The sequence below is a fragment of the Bombina bombina genome, chromosome 6 (genome assembly GCF_027579735.1).
Source record: "Bombina bombina isolate aBomBom1 chromosome 6, aBomBom1.pri, whole genome shotgun sequence".
Lineage (NCBI taxonomy): Eukaryota > Metazoa > Chordata > Amphibia > Anura > Bombinatoridae > Bombina > Bombina bombina.
In genome coordinates, this window is record NC_069504.1 from 580393242 (window position 1) to 580416070 (window position 22829).

A 22829-nucleotide genomic window follows, 5' to 3' on the forward strand; every position below is an offset into this window, starting at 1 on the left:
AAAATAAAAAAGAATTACAACCAATCTAATAGCCCTATCAAAATAAAAAAGCCCACCCAAAGTAAAAAAATACCCTAGCCTACAATAAACTACCAATCGCCCTTAAAAGGGCATTTTGTGGGGCATTGCCCCAAAAATATCAGCTCTTTTACCTGTAAAATTCAATACAAAGACCCTGCTAACAGTAAAACCCACCACCCAACCAACCCCCCAAAATAAAAATCCTAAATCTAAAAAAACCTAAGCTTCCCATTGCCCTGAAAAAAAGGCATTTGTATGGGCATTGCCCTTAAAAGGGCATTTAGCTCTTTTACTGCCCAGACCCTAAACTAAAAAAAGAAACACACCCAAAAAACCTTAAAAAGCCTATCACTAACCCCCTGACGATCCACTTACAGATTTTGAAGTCCCTTTTAAGGGCCCTTGGTAGTTTGGGGGGGTGGGGGTTTGTATAGTGTTAGGGGTGTGTTTTTTTTTTTTTTAGCAAAAGAGCTCTTTAACTCAAGGCAATGCCCTACAATAGGCCCTTTAAGGGTCCCCAAAAGGCTAGATTAGGCTTTTTTATTTTGGGGTGTTCTTTTTTTAAAGGGTATTAGAATAGGAATAATCTTTATTTTTTTGGATTTTTTTTTGTATTGGTAGGTTTTTTTTATTTTTTTCAAAGGTAAGTTTTAGTGTAAGGTAGTTAGGTTTTATTTCACAGGTAAGTTTGTATTTATTTTAACTAGGTAGTTAGTAAATAGATAATAACTATTTACTAACTAGTCTACCTAGTTAAAATAAATACAAACTTTCCTGTGAAATAAAAATAAAACCTAAGCTAGCTGCAATATAACTATTAGTTATATTGTAGCTAGCCTAGGTTTTATTTCACAGGTAAGTATGTATTTAGTTGTAAATAGGAATTATTTAGTTAATAATTGTACATTTAATTTAAATCTAATTTCATTATGTTAAAGTTATGGGGTGCTAGGGTTAGGCTTAGGGTTAAGTTAGGGTTAGGTTTAGGGGTTAATATAGTTTAATTTAGGTTGTTGCGATATGGGGGCTGGCGGTTTAGGCGTTAATAGGTTTATTTAGTGGTAGTGATGTGGGAGGCCAGAGCTTTAGGGGTTAATAACTTTATTTAGTTGCAGCGATGTTGGGAGCAGCGGAATAGGGGTTAATAACTGTAGGCAGGCGTCTACGATGTCAGGGGCAGCAGATTAGGGATGTTTAGACTCAGGGTTTATGTTAGGGTGTTTAAACTGTATTTTCCTTTTCGACATAGACATCAATGGGGCTGCATTACAGAGCTTCTGTTTCCACGATCACAGGTGTTAGACTTTTTTTTGCCGGCTCTCCCCATTGATGTTTATGCGTCAAACACAGCGCTTGTTTTGGGTGCGGTATGGAGCTTAAATACTCCATATTGCACGCGCAAGCCGTGTTTTTCAAAACTTGTAATGGCAGCTCTATAGGAAATTAAATAACTCAACTTTTGTTGCGTTTGTTAAGTTCCCTATAGCGCTCAAAACTCGTAATCTAGCTGAAAGTGCTGTTATTAAAAGGGGAACATGGTAAGGCAGCATTAAACTGTGCAAAATATGTAAACTTTAGTGTAATGTCATGTAGCCATCAGGATACATAGTATAGATCCCATGGTCTAGTTTACAAGTGGAGCACAAAAATCTTAGCACTACTGAGCACTACCACTGCTCAAGTTAAATCGATAGCACTCCTATTCTTGCACAAATATTTCAAGTTGAAAGTAAAAATATAGTGCTTGAGTGGAAGACTCAGGTGCCCTAACATCTGGAACTCCCTTTCCCCAAAGACTTCTATGGGGCGTGCTACAAACGCCTCCTCCGGCTTTCTCTCGCACTAACCTGAAGGTGTACTAAGTTAAGTTTAATTGTATCTATCTATATCTAGATCCACACAGAAGTGCACTCTCACCTCCAATGTCACCCACCAGGGTGGCAGCAATGATAATGTATAGAGACAAAAGTCAGGCACTCATTAGACCCTGAGTTGTCTAAAAAAGAGGTGGCATCCCTGAAACATCATGGTGTGCAAATAAAAAGTGTGTGAAGTTTTAAAAAGTCCAGTGAGTGCATGCCTTTCATCTTTATATAGATAATATAGTGTGCATGTGCTTTTAATATTATGTCCTTCATTTTTTTGGAATGTGGCAGGTGCACCATGTAAGTCAAAAGGTAAGAATATGTATTGAAATAGGCCATAAGGTGTAGAAAATGCATTTTTTCTTTTGCCTGTTCTTTGAGTGGCACCTGCCAATAGCCTTTGGTGAGGTCAATTGTAGTAAGGTATTAGGACATTCCTAGTCTCTCTACCAATTCATCAATTCTAGGCATTGGATATGCATTAATTTGTCAAATTAAATTCAATTGACAACAATCATTACATAATCTAATTGTGCCATCAGGCTTAAGTACATTTACAATCAGACTGCTCCAGTCTCTTTGAGATTATTTTATTATACCCAAATCTAATATCTTTTTAACCTCTGATCAAATAGCCATCCTACTAGCCTCAGGTATTTCTGAAATATTAACTTCAGGATCACTTTTATCCTCAACAGTATACATAATTCCTTTGTATCCCATGACATGCATGGAGTACCCTGATCAGTCAGGTTCTACCTGGGTATCACAACCCAGCTAAAAATAAACATTAATTATTTAGCAATGGATTTTGCAGAGATTGTTTGTATGGGTATTGCCTCTGGGTAATGGGTAGCATTGTCTAGTTTTACAAAAAATGTACTGTTGCCTCCTAGCAGACCTAACTACCTTACACTACCTTACACTAAAACCTACCTTTGGAAGTGGTCCCACAAAATCCATTGAAATACAATCAAATGGAACTTCTTTTACAGGTAAGGGCACTAAGGGTCTGCAGTAAGCAGTAAATGGTATAAAAATGTTGACCTCCCTTAATCATGCAATAAAACACACTGATACAAAGTATCCTTAAATACCTTACCACCACCAGGGGGCAATAAAATAATGGACAGAATTTTAAGACCATTTGTGGAGAATTCAAACTCTTTTGTTAGGGACACTAGTGACTTTTTATTAAAAATTGAGGCTCTGGGGTTGGGCACTGGCAAATTTCTACTCTTTTGTTTTGATGTCGAAAGCCTATATACCTCCATTACCCACGTGAGTGGTGTGGGGGCTGTTAAATATATTTTAAGCAATAGTGGAGATTTTTCCAGTGCCCAAGTGGATTTTCTTACTTTATTGTTTGAATTTGTTCTTTACTACAATTATTTTTTATTTCAGGACGAGTACTTTTTGCAGATACAGGATTCTGCCATGGGTTCCAACGTCGCCCCTAACTATGCTAATTTGCTTATGAATCTATTTGAAGAAAAAATTGTTTATGCCAATTCAGACTTCATTCGATGTGGCGCCTGTTGGTGGTGCTATATCGATGATGTCTTCGGCATATGGTTGGGCGACGTTGGAACCCTGGTTTCTTTTGTAAATGACTTGAATAGTTCCACAACCCACTTGAAATTTACTCTTACCTACAGTGAGGAAGAATTGGTATTTATGGACACTAAAATTATTAAAGTTGGTGATTCCCTTAAAGTTGATCTTTTCAGAAAAACCTACTGACCGCAATAGTCTATTACATTTTAGCAGTGCCCATCCATTAGCTCTTTTAAAATCTTTACCCAGAAGTCAGTTACTAAGGGTCCGTCGCATTGTAACTGATAAAAGTTTATTTGATCTTAGATTGAGGGAAATGGGGGAACGCTTTGTTGAGAGAGGCTATCCATTTTAGGTTCCAAGAAAAAAACTAAATCTAAGGGTCAACGGATGGTCTTTGTCTCCGAGTTCAACTCTCATAGTCATATTATCAAGAAACATTGGGGTATTTTAAACAAATGTAATCCAAATATACCACAATTTGTGGATATACCTATGCCAGCCTTTAAAAGAGGTATGAGTATCCATCAAAAGTTAATTAAATCAGATATTGCGTCTGAAAAAAAACTTGATAAGCAGAGATATTTAACCCATAAAAATAATGTCTGTTTTCCCTGTTTTGGCTGTTCCTGTTGGGGAAATATGACAAAGGGTTATTCTTTTTCCACCCTAAATCTGGTAAAAAATATACCATCAAAGGTTTTTATACTTGTAATACCCAATATGTGATATATCTTGTTAAATGCCCTTGTAGGCGTGGCTATGTAGGGGAGACAACTAGATCAATCAGAAATAGGATCATTGAACATAAGAGTTCTGTAAGGAATAATAATTTACTTGCCCCTGTTTCCTGTCACTTTTCTAAAATGGGACATGCCGTCAATCAGTTACGTTTTCAGAGTATTGAATTTTTCCCTAGACCAAGGAGGGGTGGGGACAGAAACTTATTATTAAAGCAAAGAGAATGTTTCTGGATTTTTAACTTGGCACTATGGAACCAGCTGGTATGAATAGAGACTGGGATCTCTCTGTCTTTCTGTAAATATATGGATACAACTTTTTTTATGTTGGTGTTAATCTTAGAAGATTATTGGGATATTCTATTCATTTTTTAATAATAATGATAATATGTATATATTTATTTAAGAATTATCTCTTTAAGTTTAGAATTACTAATAATTATTAATAATTGTATATGCTTCTGTTTCTTTATATATCTCTTTTCACACTGTGTCAATAAATACTTAGATGTTTAAAATGTTCAACATATGAAATGGTTAATTTTGTAAATACCTACTACTGCCCCCTGGTGGTGGTAAGGTATTTAAGGATACTTTGTATCAGTGTGTTTTATTGCATGATTAAGGGAGGTCAGCTCCCGAAATGTTGCACTTTGTGTGCTGAATAAAGATTTTTATACCACTATTGCTGCCTTCCTCTTTTGGATTCTTGGATATTTTCTGGTCTTGGTGGTGGAGACCTGGATGGTGTGCAGTGGTCTGCTGTGCTGGACTGTTCACCTTTATTTACACACGTAAGCAGTAAATGGAATAGTAAGCTGACATTTAGGGCACAAAGAACAGTAATTTGTTATTGCTGCAAAAATACCAGGCAAGTAAAACCTTCTGAGAATTCTCTGTTTTATCTTTTCCACCCCCAGGGTGGGCCTCAAGAATATGGCTATGGGCAACTTTTAACAGAGTGTCCCGATAGGATTGCTGTACCAACAATTGCTTTGTAACCTCTACTACTTTATTTTCAACAAAATACAATAAATCATTATCCATCTCAAAATAAGGAAAAGTAAGAGGCTTGCCTGAATTTACTTGTAAACCATTTCTAAGTAAGACATTTTCTCTTGCCACTGCTAAAGTTGGATCAAACTACTGTGCACTTCTAAAATTACTTGAATTTGATTATAATTTAATTAGTTTAATAATTATTATTATATTTTTTTCTGCACTACTTGTTGGCCCTTCCTCAGTTTGTTCAGGGCTATAACCAACTAGTGTTTTCATAGACATTAAATACTTATTTACAATCACATCATTATTATCTGGTTCATCAGTCAAAATATCAGAAAATGGGAATTCATTCATAAACTGTTCTGCTGGCTCAGCAGTGTATTTTTCAGCAATAGCTCATAGGCCCAATTATCATATTATGTGCCATATTTTGTATCAAACAAACTCACCATTTCACAGTGCCACACTGAGTTTCAATAATTATCTCTGTTGTTGGGCAATTATGCATGTCACCATGAACACAGGCAATCTCTAGCTTGTGTGCCATATCTGGAAATAATGCTTGGTCTAAGAGAGTAACCATACTCCCTGAATTGAGTAGGGCCTGTATCACTTTCCCTACTTTAGAAACAGTAGGCCAAGGGTGTCCATTCAAATAATCACTGGGTGTCCATTCAAATAATAATCAAGGGTGACCATTCAAATAATCAATTGTTTGCAGCACAAATAAAGCAAGAATATAATGAATACAAACCTTGGTTATTACCCAAATTACAATCCATTGCTTCAAAATCATTAGGACAGTTCTAAGCTATATGCCTAGTCTTTTTGCATTTAAAACATTTTATAACAGACATAGTCACTTTGGGGTCTATGTAGGCTCATCCAAAATTACAAACTGTTTGTCTCTCCAAGAAAAAGCTCTAGGATATCTCTGCTCTTCACCAGACCCCCTCTTCCCTGTAACAGACTTAACAGATTTAATAGGGCTCTGGGACTTCAGGCTCCAGGGTCTCTCTTGTATTGAGCAATGCAACAGGTCCCCTGCTGAAACTTATCTTGCCACAAGTTCCACCAGCTAGTCAATTGTATGGGGGTCACCCTGACTTTTCCACCAGCAAAGGGCAACTGGTAAGCTCCTTAGGAACCAATCCATCATGAGTAGCTGTATAACAACACCAGATGAATTAGTCTCAGGTTTCAGCCACTTTCCGACAAGATGTATTAAGTCCAACATCTGAGATATGACGTTCTTATCCTTGCTGAAATTCCAAGCAAAAGCCTCTGGGCACAAACTACATTTGTCAATCTCAGGCGTGCCAAGATATCTGCTTTTAACTTTTTATAGTCTTTGGCTTGCTCTGGATCCAAATCATAGTAAACTTTCTAGGGTTCTCCACTTGGGAAAGGCGTAAGTAAACTGCCCACTCAGTCATGGGCAGCTTTCCCTCTCAGCACTCAAATGCCATCAGGAAAGCCTTTACATCATTTGTAACCATCATCTTTTGCAGGTAAAACACTAAACACTCCTGCTGCACTATGGGATAGCATTTTAGACAGGCTCTGGATTTCCTGATGTAGCACATGGTGGCACTTTGCTGCTTCTCTCTCAGCAAACAATGTGCCTCTGCTTGTGTAGCTGGCAGCTGCTTAATGAGGGCATTTGTATTTTCTTTTTGACATAGCACCAGTTTTTGCAATGTTACCGTGCTGTGTAGCATGGATCTCAGTATTCACTCTGTTTGTTTCTTGCTGAACAGCTACAGACTGGATCAGAGCTTTAATAACCTCCTCTAATTTTTGCTAATTCTCTCTTTTCTGCTTTACAGACTTATCAGTGTGCTCATAAATACCCCACTCCTTGGGATTTTGTCCCGGGAACAGCTTTAACTCACAGGGGCATATTTATCAAACTCCGTATGGAGCTGGATGCCCCTTGTTTCCAGCGAGCCTAAAGACCGCTGCTCCATAACTTGTCCTCCTGCTTGGAGGCCGCGGACAGAAATCAACTTGATCAAATATGATCAGATCAGGTTGATTGACACCACCTGCTAGCGGCCGATTGGCCGCAAATCTGCAGGGGGCGGCATTGCACCAGCAGTTCACAAGAACTGCTAGTGCAATGATAAATGCCGACAGCGTATGCTGTCAGCATTTATCGATGTGCAGCAGATTTGATACACTACTTTGTCTCATGTCCACTCGCACATTGATAAATATGCCCCACAGTCTTCACAGCAGAAAAATACTCCAAACACACCGTATTAGATGTAAACGCCCTGGCCTGTTTACAGAAAATGTGCAGGAAAAAGGTTTTAACATAAACAAAAACAAAATAAATCCTTGCACAATGCTGCTTACTAAACAGAACAACAATTTCCTGACTATGGGGCCTATTTAACAAAGGTCTGTTGGAACTGATCCGACAGTGCGGATCAGGTCCGACAGACCTCACTGAACGCTCTCCGTATTCAGCATTGCACCAGCAGCTCTTGTGAGCTGCTGGTGCAACGCCTCCCCCTGCAGATTCGCGGCCTATCAGCCGCCAGTAGGGGGGTGTCAATCAACCGGATCGTACTCGATCGGGTTGAATTGTGGTGATGTCTGTCTGCCTGCTCAGAGCAGGTGGACAGGTAATGAAAAAGCGGTCTGCAGACCGCTGTTTCATAACTGGTGTTTCTAGTTCTATCCGGAGCTTGATAAATGGGCCCCTTAAAGTTGTGTGGCTTTTCTCCATAACTGCAAAATTACAAACAGATTTTGAAACTCACAGGCCTAGAACCTCTAAACAGTAGCACAACTCCATATTTTCTGTGTTTCTCATACAGGTTCTCCCTAGCAGCCATAGCACACACTATTTAACAGGGGTTCATGGACCTTAATTAGCTGCAGATGAGAAAACCTTAGTTTGTACACAATTACAATACACAATTAAATAATACATTTTAATACAACCAACAGAATTGCATATATTTTGGGGAAACATATATTACATTATAAGCTATCCCCTTAGCTCTGTCACAAAAAAAACAATATATATATATATACACACACAACTTTTGAGCTCTTGACAGACAAACACCTTGACATATAATATATCTCTTTAAAACACTTGTTAGATATGTATTTTAATAGCAAACACATACACACTTATACATATATATTGTAGTGTCATTGCAACTCAACAACATCTACCAGGTAACAAATAAATAGAAAAATCATTGGATTTAATGACAACCAAAAAGTTTATATTAAAGGTGACATTTGAGGAATATCCTCCTCTACCTCTGACCAAGAAGGGGAAAATGTAAAATCAAACAACCAAATATACCAGCGCTAAGTGATTTACAAAGTAGCTTCCAACGTTAAATTGATGTAATCAGATACTTATTACCAAAGAATCCAGTCTCTCCCATTTTCCTTTTCTTGAAATATATAAATCTATCTTGAGTACACTTGAAGTCTTAGTGATGTAGGGTGTTTCACCTTAAATACTGTAAAAACAAAATCAGAAACAACAGAGTGCAAATCTGATTCAAGCTAAAATGTCATTCATTGACATAGCTAAAAATACACTTTCTAGAAGTTACATAATAACAAGCTCATCTTTAAGTCCTTAATTTTTTTCTCATACATATATATATATAAATTATTTTAAGAACACGCTTTAAGATTACAAATTTTTCAAATGCGCCGCTAACCCAACACTGCTTTAGACGTAAAGCTCAAAACATGAATCATAAGACTAAATAAAACATAAATCGTGTTACGCATATTTTACATTCCTATGGTCTTTACATTAAACATATAATTATATATATATATATATATATATGATAATTTAAATGTAAAATATATATATATAGAGGAGCAGATATATATATATATATATATATATATATATATACAGTATATATTAATATATATTTACAATACAAATAATTTTTTTCTGTATGTGAAGAGAATTGAGGTGTTAGGTTTTTTCTTCTGTGCTCTCCATTGAAGTCTATAGGGGAGACTACGTTAATGCAGTCGCAATATTTAAAGTTCTTGGGTTATCACACGTTGGGTTTTGATCACGCACAAACTTTTTACTTTCAACTTATAATACACACGCTACCCAACGCAAGCAAAAATACTAAATAGCGCTCCACTTGTAATCTTGGAAACAGGAAGAAAGAGACATTTTTACAAATAAGAAAAATGTATATATTATTTTTTCTTCACTATAAACTAAAAATAATCACGCAATAGGATTATTGTATATAGCATTAATGCAAACAGACAATGGCAAAAATATATGTATTCATTTTTGCAAATACAATAGAAAAGTCTGCCTTCAGCAAAATATATTAGCTCACTAGCTTCTAAAGGGAAGAGCTAAAGATTTTACTTGCTCCTGATCCGGTAAAAGGGACATGCCAGCGGACCTTTGCCTGCGGTAGAAAGCATGACATGTGACATTCAGTTGGATGTCGCTGTGATTTTCTAATGTAGCAAGGTCATAGGTTCACACTTCATTTGATCTCAGGAACAGTCTTCATTGTACCATGCACCAGTTTAGCTGGCTAACAGGCTCATCAGGCTTCTATTTTCCCCTGTAATTGAAAGTGTTTGTTAGTATTACTTCTTTTACAGTGCTCTTGTGACATTTTCACATTTGGAAACAGAATTCTAAAACAAATAACCGTATTGAGAAGCATCATTCTGACTGGCGAAGCATAGATAATGAAGTTACATACTGGCTAATAGAAAGTATGCTAATTTGCAAATATTGCCAGTTATGCTGATAAGATTAGTTACGTCTGTAAAAGAATGTGGATTGAATTTCTCATTATTGTCAGCCGTGAACTCAATTAACGACTCACACATTTACGGCCATTGTATCATTAAAAGTATTTAGTCTTATAATATTGAACATTGAGTTCTGACCCATTCTTTTCAGCTCTAGAAAACCCTGATAGCCGATTCAGAATATGAGCTTTTTATTGTTAAAAGATATCTAATTTCACAAAATTGTTTAATAAAAATGGGCCCAAATTAACCAAACAAAAATTGCTCGTTGTGAACTAAATTCTCTTTTCCTTCTTGGTTGATGAGGGTCTATAGCTTCATAACATGTGGGATATATTCCAGTCTATCTCCTGCTGTCCAGGAGTTGAATATCCCACTAGTATTTGGAATGAAGTTGTAGACTCTCCATGCCCGGAAAGAAAGAAATTTATCAGGTAAGCATACATTTTGTTTTCTTTCCTATTGCATGGAGAGTCCATGACTTAATTCCAATTACTAGTGGGATATTCAACTCCTGGCCAGCAGGAGGAGGCCTCCTGATAAGCTGGAATATATCCCATATGTTATGAAGCTATGGACTCTCATCAGCCCGAAGGAAATACATTTATCAGTAAGTATAAATTCTGTTTTGGAAAGCAAATTAAATAACACTGAGTAGATTGGAATTTCCTTCAAAGCATCCATTAAGTGGTGACCTTTTTATTTCACAACAAGTGCCACTTCCGTTTTATACTATCAAACCAAATTAAAGTTATTTTCTTTATGGTCCTGTTTGACACCATTATTTATTGCCTTCACTGATTTATTTTCCCACAGTTTCTGCCACACAGAGGGCACTCTGCCAACATGGAATGTATGATGCCTCATGGTACTATTCTTCATCAGATGCTGGATTTTGATGAGTTTATACCGCCTATTCCACCTCCACCATATTACCCTCCTGAGTACACTTGCACACCTGTCATGGAAGTACAAAGGTAAGTACTTACTCAAACTCCTTTTCTTTACAATAAATAATTCATGCGTGTTGTCTTTAATAAATACATTTTATTTGGATTTTTTTTTATTATTATTCTTTGAGACTGATTTAGCAGTTAAATGTAAATGGAAAAAGAATGTTGATAATCAATGAAAAAATATATATTTTTATATGAAAAGGCACCAATCCATTTTTTAACTAATTATAAAAGCATTAAGCTGGGGGAAATAAGAAGCTACCGAAACAAATTAACCTAAAACAAAGCATAACAGTCATAAAGCAAATAATTGATACATATTTGTCTGATCTCCAACTGCTTGCTGTGCAAAGTCTCTGCATGCAATGCTTGCTTACAGCATATAAAAAACAGAATTACAGTGGAACATCTTGCTAGAACAATCACCATGCCTGCTGCATATCTACAGAACCTCATGAAACACCTATCCAACTTGCTGTGCCCCCAATTGTAGTTTCAGTGTAGTCAGTCATCAACAGATGTATTTTTTTCCTTTATGGAGGTCAGATTTATAGTGTAACTCAGTGGTTCCCAAACGTTTTTAGGTCACTGTCTCATTGGTTCTATAAACTCACCATAGGTGCCCCCTATAATTCATATGAATTATCTTTTATTACCTTTGCTGTAAAACACTGAATTCCTAAATTCCCTTTTAAAATAATACCTTAATCAAAGTGGAAGATAATTTACACATAAGAGCCTCTAGAAGTTTTATTTTTTAATTTATTTTACTTTTATTGAGATTTTTGGCATTGGCAATATATAACATATGTCCATTTACAGTAATAACAAATGAATATATTACGGACAGATTGATATGGAAAATAAACAACTAAACAGCAACTTTGTAAGCATACAAAAACAAATGATATAAATGCATATATTTTCTGCAAGCATATGTGTCAGTAGCCTCTTTTTAAGGGGATTAGTGAATACAATAGTAAGCACATGGCTAGCAGAGATGGCTCTTGATATAACAACCTAGGATATAATATTATAATAAGATTCTCAGATATAGATTTTCTATGCACTCATCCATGTCATCTAGCAATCTAACGGCTAGATTATGAGTTTTGCGTTATGAGTAAAAAAGCAGCGTTATGGGTTATAACGCTGCTTTTTCACTACCTCTGCAATTACGAGTCTTGTAGGTACAGCTGTACCGCAAACTTTTTTGGCTTTAACGCAAATTAACTTACGCAGTTTGCGTTAAGTCTTTTTTCAATGGGACTTCCATAGTGCCGATATTACAAGTTTTTTCTGGGAAGCAAAAAGTGAGCGGTACAGCCTATCTCGCAAGATTCGTAACTTAATTTAAGGTCAGTAGTTATGAGTTTTACGATACAAAGCTGTAGCATAAAGCTCATAACTAAAGTGCTAAAAAGTACACTAACACCCATAAACTACCAATTAACCCCTAAACCAAGGCCCTCCCGCATCGCAAACACTATAATAAAATTATTAACCCCTAATCTGCCACTCCGGACACCGCCGCACTCCCGCATCACAAAAACTAGTTAAATATTATTAACCCCTACATTACAGTTATTAACTCCTAATCTGCCGCCCCCAATGTCGCCGCCACTATACTAAAGTTATTAACCCCTAAACCTAAGTCTAACCCTAACACCCCCTAACTTAAATATAATTAAAATAAATCTAAATAAAACCTACTATTAATAACTAAATACGTACCTGTAAAATAAACCCTAAGATAGCTACAATATAACTAATAGTTACATTGTATCTAGCTTAGGGTTTATTTTTATTTTACAGCTAAGTTTGTATTTATTTTAACTAGGTAGAATAGTTACTAAATAGTTATTAACTATTTACTAACTACCTAGCTAAAATAAATACAAATTTACCTACAAAATAAAACGTAACCTGAATTACACTAACACCTAACCTTACACTACAATTAAATAAATTACATTTATTAAATACAATTACCTAAATTACAAAAAAAACACTAAATTACACAAAATAAAAAAAGAAATTATCAGATATTTAAACTAATTACACCTAATCTAATAGCCCTATCAAAATTTAAAAAAAAACAACTAGCCTACAATAAACTACCAATAGTCCTTAAAAGGGCCTTTTGCGGGGCATTGCCCCAAATAAATCAGCTCTTTTACCTGTACAAAAAATACAAACACCCCCCAGCAGTAAAACCCACCGCCCACACAACCAAACCCCCCAAATAAAACCTAATTAAAAAAACCTAAGCTCCCCATTGCCCTGAAAAGGGCATTTGGATGGACATTGCCCTTAAAAGGGCATTTAGCTCTTTTTTCAATTGCCCAAAGCCTAATCTAAAACTAAAACCCACCCAATAAACCCTTAAAAAAAAACTAACACACACAATCAGCCAATAGGCCAATAGGATTGAGCTTGCATTCTATTGGCTGACTGGAACAGCCAATAGAATGCAAACTCAATCCTATTGGCTGATTGGATCAGCCAATAGGATCGAAGCTCAATCCTATTGGCTGATTGCATCAGCCAATAGGATTTTTTCACCTTTAATTCCAATTGGCTGACAGAATCAGCCAATCGGAATTCAAGGGATGCCATCTTGGATGATATCATTTAAAGGAACCTTCATTCATCTTTAGTCGTTGGAAGAAGAGGATGGGGATACCTCCCAAACTGCACAGCATCACACTTGGACCTACATAAGGAAATAAAACACAGGAGAGGATCTCTGAATATATAAATGGTCACTCTTTGACCTCTGATAAGAGAAATTAACTAGCATTATTATTATAATTAGAAATGCTCAAAATACTTAGACATCTGGAGGATGTTATAGTAGATCAAAGCAGTCTATATATATCACAAGGAGAGTTATACGACCCTGTGGTCCATCAGCGGCAAGTCAAGTATGGTAGTGAAGGACTCTGTAAAAGAATACGTAAATACATATAGACCCAAGAATAGCTGTTGAACCTTGTAACTGATAGGAGCTAAGCAACTTGTCATTTATGTTAAATGGATATTAAACCCAATTTTTTTTCTTCCCTGATTCAGATAGAGCATGCAATTTTAAAGGGAACCACAACACCTGCTTGAAATATTTTAAACCAACTTTTTCTAATTATGCAAAATATACTGACTTTAATTCTGTATGCAGTTTTAATCTTACTGCATTATTTTGTAGGTAAAAGCTTTATCATTTAAACATTGCTCTGCAGCCTTGTACTTGCAAAGTAAGCTGCCATATTAGAACGCACGTTCTTCCACAACAGTGGGTCAGGTGATGCACACGGCACCTTCTATTTCTGAAGGAAGCAGATTGAGCCCTGCAGTGTCTTAGAAGAACGCTTCAGGCAGACAGGCACTGTTATGTTTATAAATAGCACACGCAGGGAAGGAAGGGGGAGGAGAAGAATGCACAGGGGGAGGAGAGGAATGCACAGAGGGAAGAAAGTCTCCGGAGTAAGTATATAGATGAATGCAAATGTCTCCTTACAATTTTATATGCAGAGTGTTTGCTTTCTTTCCTCCCTCTCCTCCCCCTCACAATTACTTCCCTGCTCGTGCTATTTTTAAACATAACAGTGCCTGTCTGCCTGAAGCCGTTCTTCTTAGACACTGCAGATCTTAATCTGCTTCCTCAACTTTAGCAATAGAAGGTGCCGTGTGCATCACGTGACCCACTGTTGTGGAATTAACTTTGCAATATGGCAGCTTACTTTGCAGGTACAAGGCTGAAGAGCAACGTTTAAATGATAAAGCTTTTATCTACAACAGAATGCAGTAAGATGAAAATACTGCATACAGAATAGTTTGTTAGTTTATTTTGCACAATTAAAAAAAGTTAGTTTAAAACATGTCAAGCAGGTGTTGTGGTTCCCTTTAAGCAACTTTCTAATTTACTCCTATTATCATTATTTCTTTGTTCTCTTGCTATCTTTATTCGAAAGCAAGGAAGTTTAGGAGCCGGTCCATTTTTGGTTCAGCACCTGGGTTGTGCTTGCTGATTGGTAGCTAAATATAACCATCAATCAGCAAGCGCTATCCAGGGTGCTGAACGAAAAATGGTCCGGCTACTTAGCTTAGATTCCTACTTTCTTTCTAATGACACGGTGAGTCCACGGATCATCTTAATTACTGTTGGGAATATCACTCCTGACCAGCAGGAGGAGGCAAAGAGCACCACAGCAAAATCTGTTAAATACCACTCCCCCTACCCACAATCCCCAGTCATTCTCTTTGCTTGTATCAGTTGCAGGGAGGGGTAAAGATAGGTGTCTGATTCTTCAACCATGAGTTTTTTATTTTTTAAGCAGAGCAAGTTTGCTCTTGTTTTCTTTGGGGCTTAGCCGTAGTCCATGTCAGTCTCTTCAGTAAAGCAAGTGGTGGCTTTTAAGCATTTGGGAACTTGTGGGGTATAATCCACACTAAGCCTCCCAAGTAATTTCATGCTGCCCTTGGTTGAAAGTTTGAGTAGGTTTCCTCAGCCTTTTCTTTTTTCCACAGGTCCATGTGAGGTAGGAAGCTCCTCTCATACCAAGTGAGCTGTCCTGCTACCGGACAGATTTTTGAGGTAAGTGACTATTTCTTTCCCTGTTTTGATATAGGAGAATTTGGCACTTTGACAGTGAATTCTGTCTAAATAATACAATCAGCCTTTTAGGTTAACAATTTATTGTATGGCAGTTTTGCAGGCACTGGGGATGTTTGGCTCAGTTTATTATGTTTTCACTTTGGTGTACGTTTTTTGTTTGTGTATTAATGGCTACCGGGAGGTTTGTTAGGCCACGCCCACAATAGGCGGGCTTATCTAAGATAGCAGGGACGTTTTTGGCGCCCTTTAAGCTGTTTCCTGTTGTTCCTGGATGTTGCAGCTCTGTTGCATAGCTCACAGGTGGTTCAGCATTCTCTCCGGTGCGGCTGTATGGGGGTCTGGATCATTTTCTGACTTTGTTTCCGGCAGCAAGGAGGTCAGGTAGGCACCTCAGCAGAGCTTGTTGAAGTGTAGAGGTTGCCTGTTGTTTTTTTGTGGGGCTGTTGCTCTGTTTATATTTAAGTTTCTGTCTGAATTTCAGGGACTTTAACGTTTGTGTCTCTTTTTTCATTCATTTTGTGAAAAATTGTTGCTGCAAGATTTATTGCGCACTTTATTTAAGGATTTTCTAGTATAAAAAAAAATGTCTGTTTAAAATTTAAAGGGACAGTAAAATTTTTTGTTTCATTAAAATTCTGATTTGAATTTAGGATTTTTTATTGATTAAGGTTTCTTCCTTTAGAATAAGATGGACCAAGAGGCCCTGCAAGCTGTTGCATGTTCTCTATAGGTCATCAAGTTGGGAGCTAAAATGTGGTTTTGCCATTTTAGCTCGTCTACTCGTTAGCTAGTCTGCGGATGTGTCCTCTAACTCTAAGCTTTTGTCTATTCCTTACAAGGGTAAGACCTTGTTTGAGCCAGGTTTGACTGAGATTATTTCTGATATTACGGGAGGGAAGGGGCATTCTCTTCCTCAGGATAAAATAAATAAACAGAAGGGTCTGCAGAGTAATTTTCGTTTCTTTCGTAACTTCTCTGGTAAAACTTGCTCTTCTTCCTCAAAGCAGGAACAGGTCTTGGAATAAGGGGAAGCAGTCCAGGAAGCCTGATGCTGACTCAAAATCAGCATTAATGGTTTGCCCCCAATCTGGGAATGGATCTTGTGGGGGGCAGACTGTATTTCTTCGCTCAAGCTTGGGTTTGAGATGTTCAGGATCCCTGGGTGGTAGATATCGTGTCCCAGGGTTACAAACTGGAGTTCAAGAATATTCCTCCCAGAGGCAGGCTTCTTCTATCCAGGTTATCTGTAAACCAGATAAAAGGAGAGGCGTTCTTACATTGTGTTCAGAATCTTTCCGACATGGGAGTGATAATTCTTGTTCCGGTTCAGGAACAGGGTCTGGGTTTTTATTCCAATCTTTTTGTCGTTCCCAAAAAGTAGGGAACTTTCAGACCTATTTTAGATCTCAAGAGTGTAAACAAGTTTCTCAGGGTTCCATCTTTCAAGATGGAAACTATTCATTCCATTCTTCATTTGGTTCAGGAAGGTCAGTTTATTGCCACAGTGGATCTAAAGGATGCGTATCTGCATATTCCTATTCAAAGGGATCATCACAGGTTCCTAAGATTTGCATTTCTAGACAAACATTTTCAGTTTGTAGCTCTTCCTTTTGGTCTGGCAACAGCTCCCAGAATTTTTTCAAAGGTCCTGGGCATGGGATCATTGTTGGTGGTGCTTCGATTGAAGGGTGTTGCAGTGGCTCCTTATCTGGACGACATTCTAGTTCAGGCTCCATCTTTTCAACTAGCAAACTCCCACACAGAGTTGTTGTTGTCTTTTCTGCGCTCCTACGGTTGGAAGTTGAATTTAGGAAAAAGCTCCCTTGTTCCAACTACAAAAGTGGTATTTTTGGGACCATTATAGATTCTCTAGAGATGAGAAATTTTTCTGACAGAAGCAAGAAAGTCAAAGATTTTCAATACGTGTGTTGCTCTTCAGTCCCTTCCTCGGCGGTCAGTGGCTCAGTGCATGGAGGTTATTGGTCTGATGGTTTCAGTCATGGACATCATTCCATTTGCTCGGTTCCATCTCAGACCTCTGCAGTTATGCTTGCTCAGGCAGTGGAACAGGGATTATGCAGATCTATCGCCAAAGATTGTTCTAGATCAGATGTACAGGGATTCTCTTCCGTGGTGGTTGTCTCAAGATCTTCTCTCTCAGGGAACTTGCTTTTGCAGACCTCCCTAGGTGATTGTAACCACGGATGCAGTTTGCTGGGCTTGGGTGCTGTCTTGTGTTCATTAAGGGCTCAGGGTCTATGGACTCAGGAGGAGTCGGTTCTTCCAATAAATGTGTTGGAACTGAGAGCAATTTTCAATGCTCTTCTAGCCTGACCTCAGCTAGCTTCAACCCAGTTTATCAGGTTTCAGTCGGACAACATAACGTCAGTGGCTTACATCAATCATCAGGGAGGAACTTGGAGTTCCTTGGCCATGACAGAGGTAGCCAAGATTATTCAGTGGGCGGAGATTCACAACTGTTGTCTGTCTGCTATCCACATTCCAGGGGTGGACAACTGGGAAGCGCATTTTCTAAGCAGATAGACTTTTCATCCGGGGCAGAGGGAACTTCAGCCAGAGGTATTTTCCAGCTTGATTCTCAGTTGGGGCAGCCAGAGTTGGATCTCATGGCATCTCGTCAGAATGCCAAGCTCCCGAGGTACGGGTCAAGGTCAAAGGATCCTCCGGCTGTTCTGATAGATGCTCTGGCAGTTCCTTGGACTTTCAGTCTGGCATATGTGTTCCCTCCATTTGCTCTTTTTCCTCGGGTCATTGCTCGGGGTCAAACAAGAGAGGGCATCAGTGATTCTCATTGCTCCGGCATGGCCTCGCAGAATCTGGTTTGCAGATCTGGTGGAGATGTCTTCCCTTCCACCTTGGAGTCTTCCATTAAGGAAGGACCTGCTTCTGCAGGGTCCCTTCCTACATCCAAATCTCGTTTCTCTGAAGCTGACTGCTTAGAGATTGAACGCTTGATTCTTTCTAAGCATGGTTTTTCTGAGTCAGTCATTGAGACTATGATTTAGGCTTGTAAGCCTATGACTAGGAAGATTTATTATAAGATTTGGCGTAAATATTTGTATTGGTGTGAATCCAAAGGCTACTCGTGGAGTAGAGTTAGGATTCCTAGGATTTTGTCTTTTCTCCAGGAGGGCTTGGAGAAAGGTTTATCTGCTAGTACCCTGAAGAGTCTAATTTCTGCTTTATATATTTTCTTGCACAAGCGCCTGGTGGATGTGCCAGATGTTCATTCTTTTTGTCTGGCCTTGGTTAAAATTTGGCCTGTGTTTAAGTCTACTACTCCACCTTGGAGTCTTAATTTGGTTCTTAGAGTCCTTCAACAGGCTCTGTTTGAACCTATGCATTCTTTGGATATTAAGTAGTTATCTTGGAAGGTTTTGTTTCTGGTGGCAATTTCTTTGGCTCGAAGAGTTTCAGAGCTTTTAGCCTTACAGTATGAATCGCCTTTTCTTATTTTTCACTCTGATAGTTCTGCGTACTGCCTTAGATTTTCTTGTCAAGGTTGTTTCTGATAAGAATATTAATGAAGAGATTGTTGTTCTTTCTTTGTGTCCTAATCCTTCTTCTCATAAGGAGCGTTTGTTGCACAACCTGGATGTGGTTCGTGCATTGAAATATTATTTGCAGGCGACTTAGGATTTTCACCAGTCTTCTTCTTTATTTGTTGTCTTTTTCTGGGAAGCGTAAGGGTAAGAAAGCTATGGCTACTTCTCTTTCTTGTTGGTTGAGTAGTGTTATTCACTTGGCATATGAGACTGCTGGCCAGCAGCCTCCTGAGAGAATTACGGCTCATTCTACGAGGGTTGTTTCATCTTCTTGGACTTTCAAAAATGGAGCTTCTGTAGATCAGCTTTGCAAGGCTGCGTCTTGGTGATGTTTGCATACTTTTTTCAAAATTTTACAAATTTGATACTTTTGCTTCAGCAGAGGCTTCTTTTGGGAGAAAGGTTCTTCAAGCAGTGGTGCCTTCTGTTTAGGTTAACTGTCTTGTCCTTCCCTTATCATCTGTGTCCTATAGCTTGGGATGATCCATGGACTCACCGTGTCATTAGAAAGAAAACATAATTTATTCTTACCTTAAATTTATTTATTTCTTGACACTGTGAGTCCACGGCCCGCCTAGTCTTTCAGACAGTTTGCTTTTCTATAAACTTCAGGCACCTCTGCACTTTAGATTACTTCCTTTCTCCTTTACCTTTGGTCGAATGACTGGGGATTGTGGGTAGGGGGAGTGGTATTTAACAGCTTTTGCTGTGGTGCTCTTTGCATTCTCCTGCTGGTCAGGAGTGTATTCCCAACAGTAATTAAGATGATCCGTGGACTCACCGTGTCAAGAAATAAATACATTTATCAGGTAAGAATAAATTATGTTTTTTCAAATAAAGATAGAACGAAGAAAAATTAATAAAAGGAGTAAATTAAAAAGTTGCTTAAAATTGCATGCTCTATCTGAATCTTGAAAGAAAAAAAATGGGTTTACTATCGCTTTAAGCAGTCTGCTCGGAGCAGCAGAATGTAAATAGATTACTAAATTAACTTGTCAGTATGTTTTTTAACTTAAAGTTAGTTAGTTGTATGCCAAGTAACTACAAGGTACTGAAATGTTAGGTCATAACGTATGTATCACATCATGGCTTGGTACAGCCAGAGCTTAAGCCAACGGTGATGTGTTAACCATGACAGGGCTTAATATAATATGCTATAAAAATTCTAGAGTAGACGGTCCCTTTAAATACAGTAGAACTGCATAATCAACAAATGCACAATACAAAGACAATGCAAAAGCACTTAGGGCTTAGTTTATCAGACCACCGCTTCTAAACCTTTAGCACTTAGCTGGCACATTAAAATTACCCGGACCTGCCCTCCCAGGGTGATTGACAGCCCCTATTCGCACATCATTGGGCTAGCATGAGCAAGGGACAGCATTAAATGCGGGGAGGGTATTGCTGTCTGCTTTTTGCGAACCTGGGCAGAGAAGTTCGCAGAAGCAAACTCTGTACATCTGGGCTTTGTTAAATCAGCCCCTTAGTCTGAATTTCAAATGAGTAGTAGATTTTTTTAGATGAATTTTAGAGTTAATTCATTTTTTTTCCCCCTTGCATCATGTGACAGCCATCAGCCAATCATAAAATACATACACTTATATTCTGTAAATTCTTGTGCATTCTCAGTAGGAACTGGCACATCAGAAAGTGTGGATATAAAAAGACTGTGCACATTTAGAAAGTGAAATTAATTGGAAAGTTGATTTAAGGGATAGTAAATGTAATTATTTTCTTCACAGCATTCTGTAGCTAAATATACACCCAGAAATTGCTCAAGCACCTTACACTGTACCTTTTCTTCAGTTTCACCACTATCTTGCTCCTAATACGGGCTCCTTTCCAAACCCACCATAAGGCTAATCTGTATTAGCCAATCACGGTGGGCAACCTGAGTACTCTCAGTTACGTATGCTCCTTTGAGCACACACGTACCACGCATGCACTTAAATTACCGATTCTAATGCACATGCGCATTTCAAAGAGATTCTCATGTGAATGCAGTTTCTTCAGAGCCGGAGACACAGCATCATCAGCAGCAGTAGAGCATGCATTGGGTGCGCTCATTATATATACATTTGTAGGAATGTTAAACTGCATGTCGGAGAGCCCATAAATGTGGGCTGTCATTTCAGACATCATCCTGGAAAAAAATATTTTATATTTTTATATTTATAAATTACAGGTTTTGTTTCAATAAAAAAGTAAGTGGGAAATGTTTTATATATGGCTTTTATTTAATATGCTTGTTTAGAAGAGTTAAAACTGAGTTTTCTAATCCTTAAAAATGTGTGCTCTTGGTGAATCACGAAAGTTTAATTTGGACTTTAGTGTTCCTTTAAAGGGACAGTAAACAACTTTTTATTACAAGACTTCTGTTGTGTTACTATAAAATAACACATCAGCCAAGTCCTAACATTTTTAAAACAAATTAACATACTTTTTACTGCAATTATTTTTCAATAACCAAACTCCACCTACCATTTGCATATTTTGAGGAGCCAATCTTGGCTTTAGTCTGCAAACAGCAAAACTAGCCACTGTCATAAAGTTAGTATAATGTGAATTGTTTTGCAGTTGTTATCAGTTAAAGACAGTTAGGGACAGACATAGAGCAAGATTAAAGTCTTGAGAAGTCAGCTGGGAGCATTTCAAGGTCTAAGAGTTTTAGAAATTGCTCAATTTTCCAATCTAAATTACATGGACATTTCAATATAAACGATAAAAATATATTGCAAAGCTGTTTCATTATGTATAATTAAATATTTTTTATAACACTATCAAGGTGTTTACTGACCCTTTGATTTTATAGTTAATTAAAATCAAATAATTAACTCTTTGGGGCCAATTTATCAAGCTCTGTATGGAGCTTGATAAATCGCTGCTCCATAACTTGTCTGCCTACTCTGAGGCCGCGGACAGAAATCATGATTGACACCCCCTGCCAGCCACCCCCTGCAAATCTGCAGGGGGTGGCATTGCACCAGAAGTTCACAAGAACTGCTGGTGCAATGATAAACGCTGACAGCGTATGCTGTCGGCATTTATCGATGTGCAGCGGACATGATATGCTACATCGTATTATGTCTGCTAGCACTATAATAAATATACCCCTTTGTATAAACAAAAAACACAAAAATCATTATCCCACCCTGCTGTAAGTAATGTCACCCCCCAAGTTTTCCTGTCCGATAACAGAAGCCTCGGCATAAATAAAAGTATTTACAGTAAATGCAATAATACACAATGCTGGGATAATTTACATTGAGAAAAGCCAGTGTATGGGACGAAACCTGTCAGAGGCAAAACTTTTCTTATATATTTTATTTTCATTCTTTCCTTACTGCTTTTAATCACCCCCTATATTTTGGCCAGTCAGGGGGACATTTATCACGCCTGACTAGTTGTTATCCTCTCAGATAGCTAAGGTCAATAACTATACATCTTCTCTTACCTCATCTGGTATCCCTCCTAGTAAACACACTGTTGTCATAACTACCACAAACTCCAGCTGCAAATCATTTACAACTAGATTATGAGTTTTGCGTTATGCTTTTAATGCTGAAAAAATGGCCATTTTAGTGTAAAAACTGTAGTGCAGCCATTACGAGTCTTGTCGGTATAGCTATACCGCAAGCATTTTAGCCTGTAACGCAACGTCAATCCCGCACTCAAATAAAATGACGTTTTTATTACAAGTTGTGTGGTGA

The 22829-nt window shown here is 37.9% G+C and overlaps 1 protein-coding gene across 1 annotated transcript in view; it reads left to right on the forward strand.

Annotated features, from left to right (window-relative positions):
• Window positions 1-22829, forward strand: part of ENTREP2 (endosomal transmembrane epsin interactor 2) — a 1562546-nt gene that overhangs the window by 1334791 nt on the left and 204926 nt on the right. The window contains exon 6 of the mRNA XM_053717551.1: window positions 10799-10959. Within this exon, the coding sequence (XP_053573526.1) occupies window positions 10799-10959 (161 nt within the window). The remainder of the gene's footprint in view (window positions 1-10798; window positions 10960-22829) is intronic.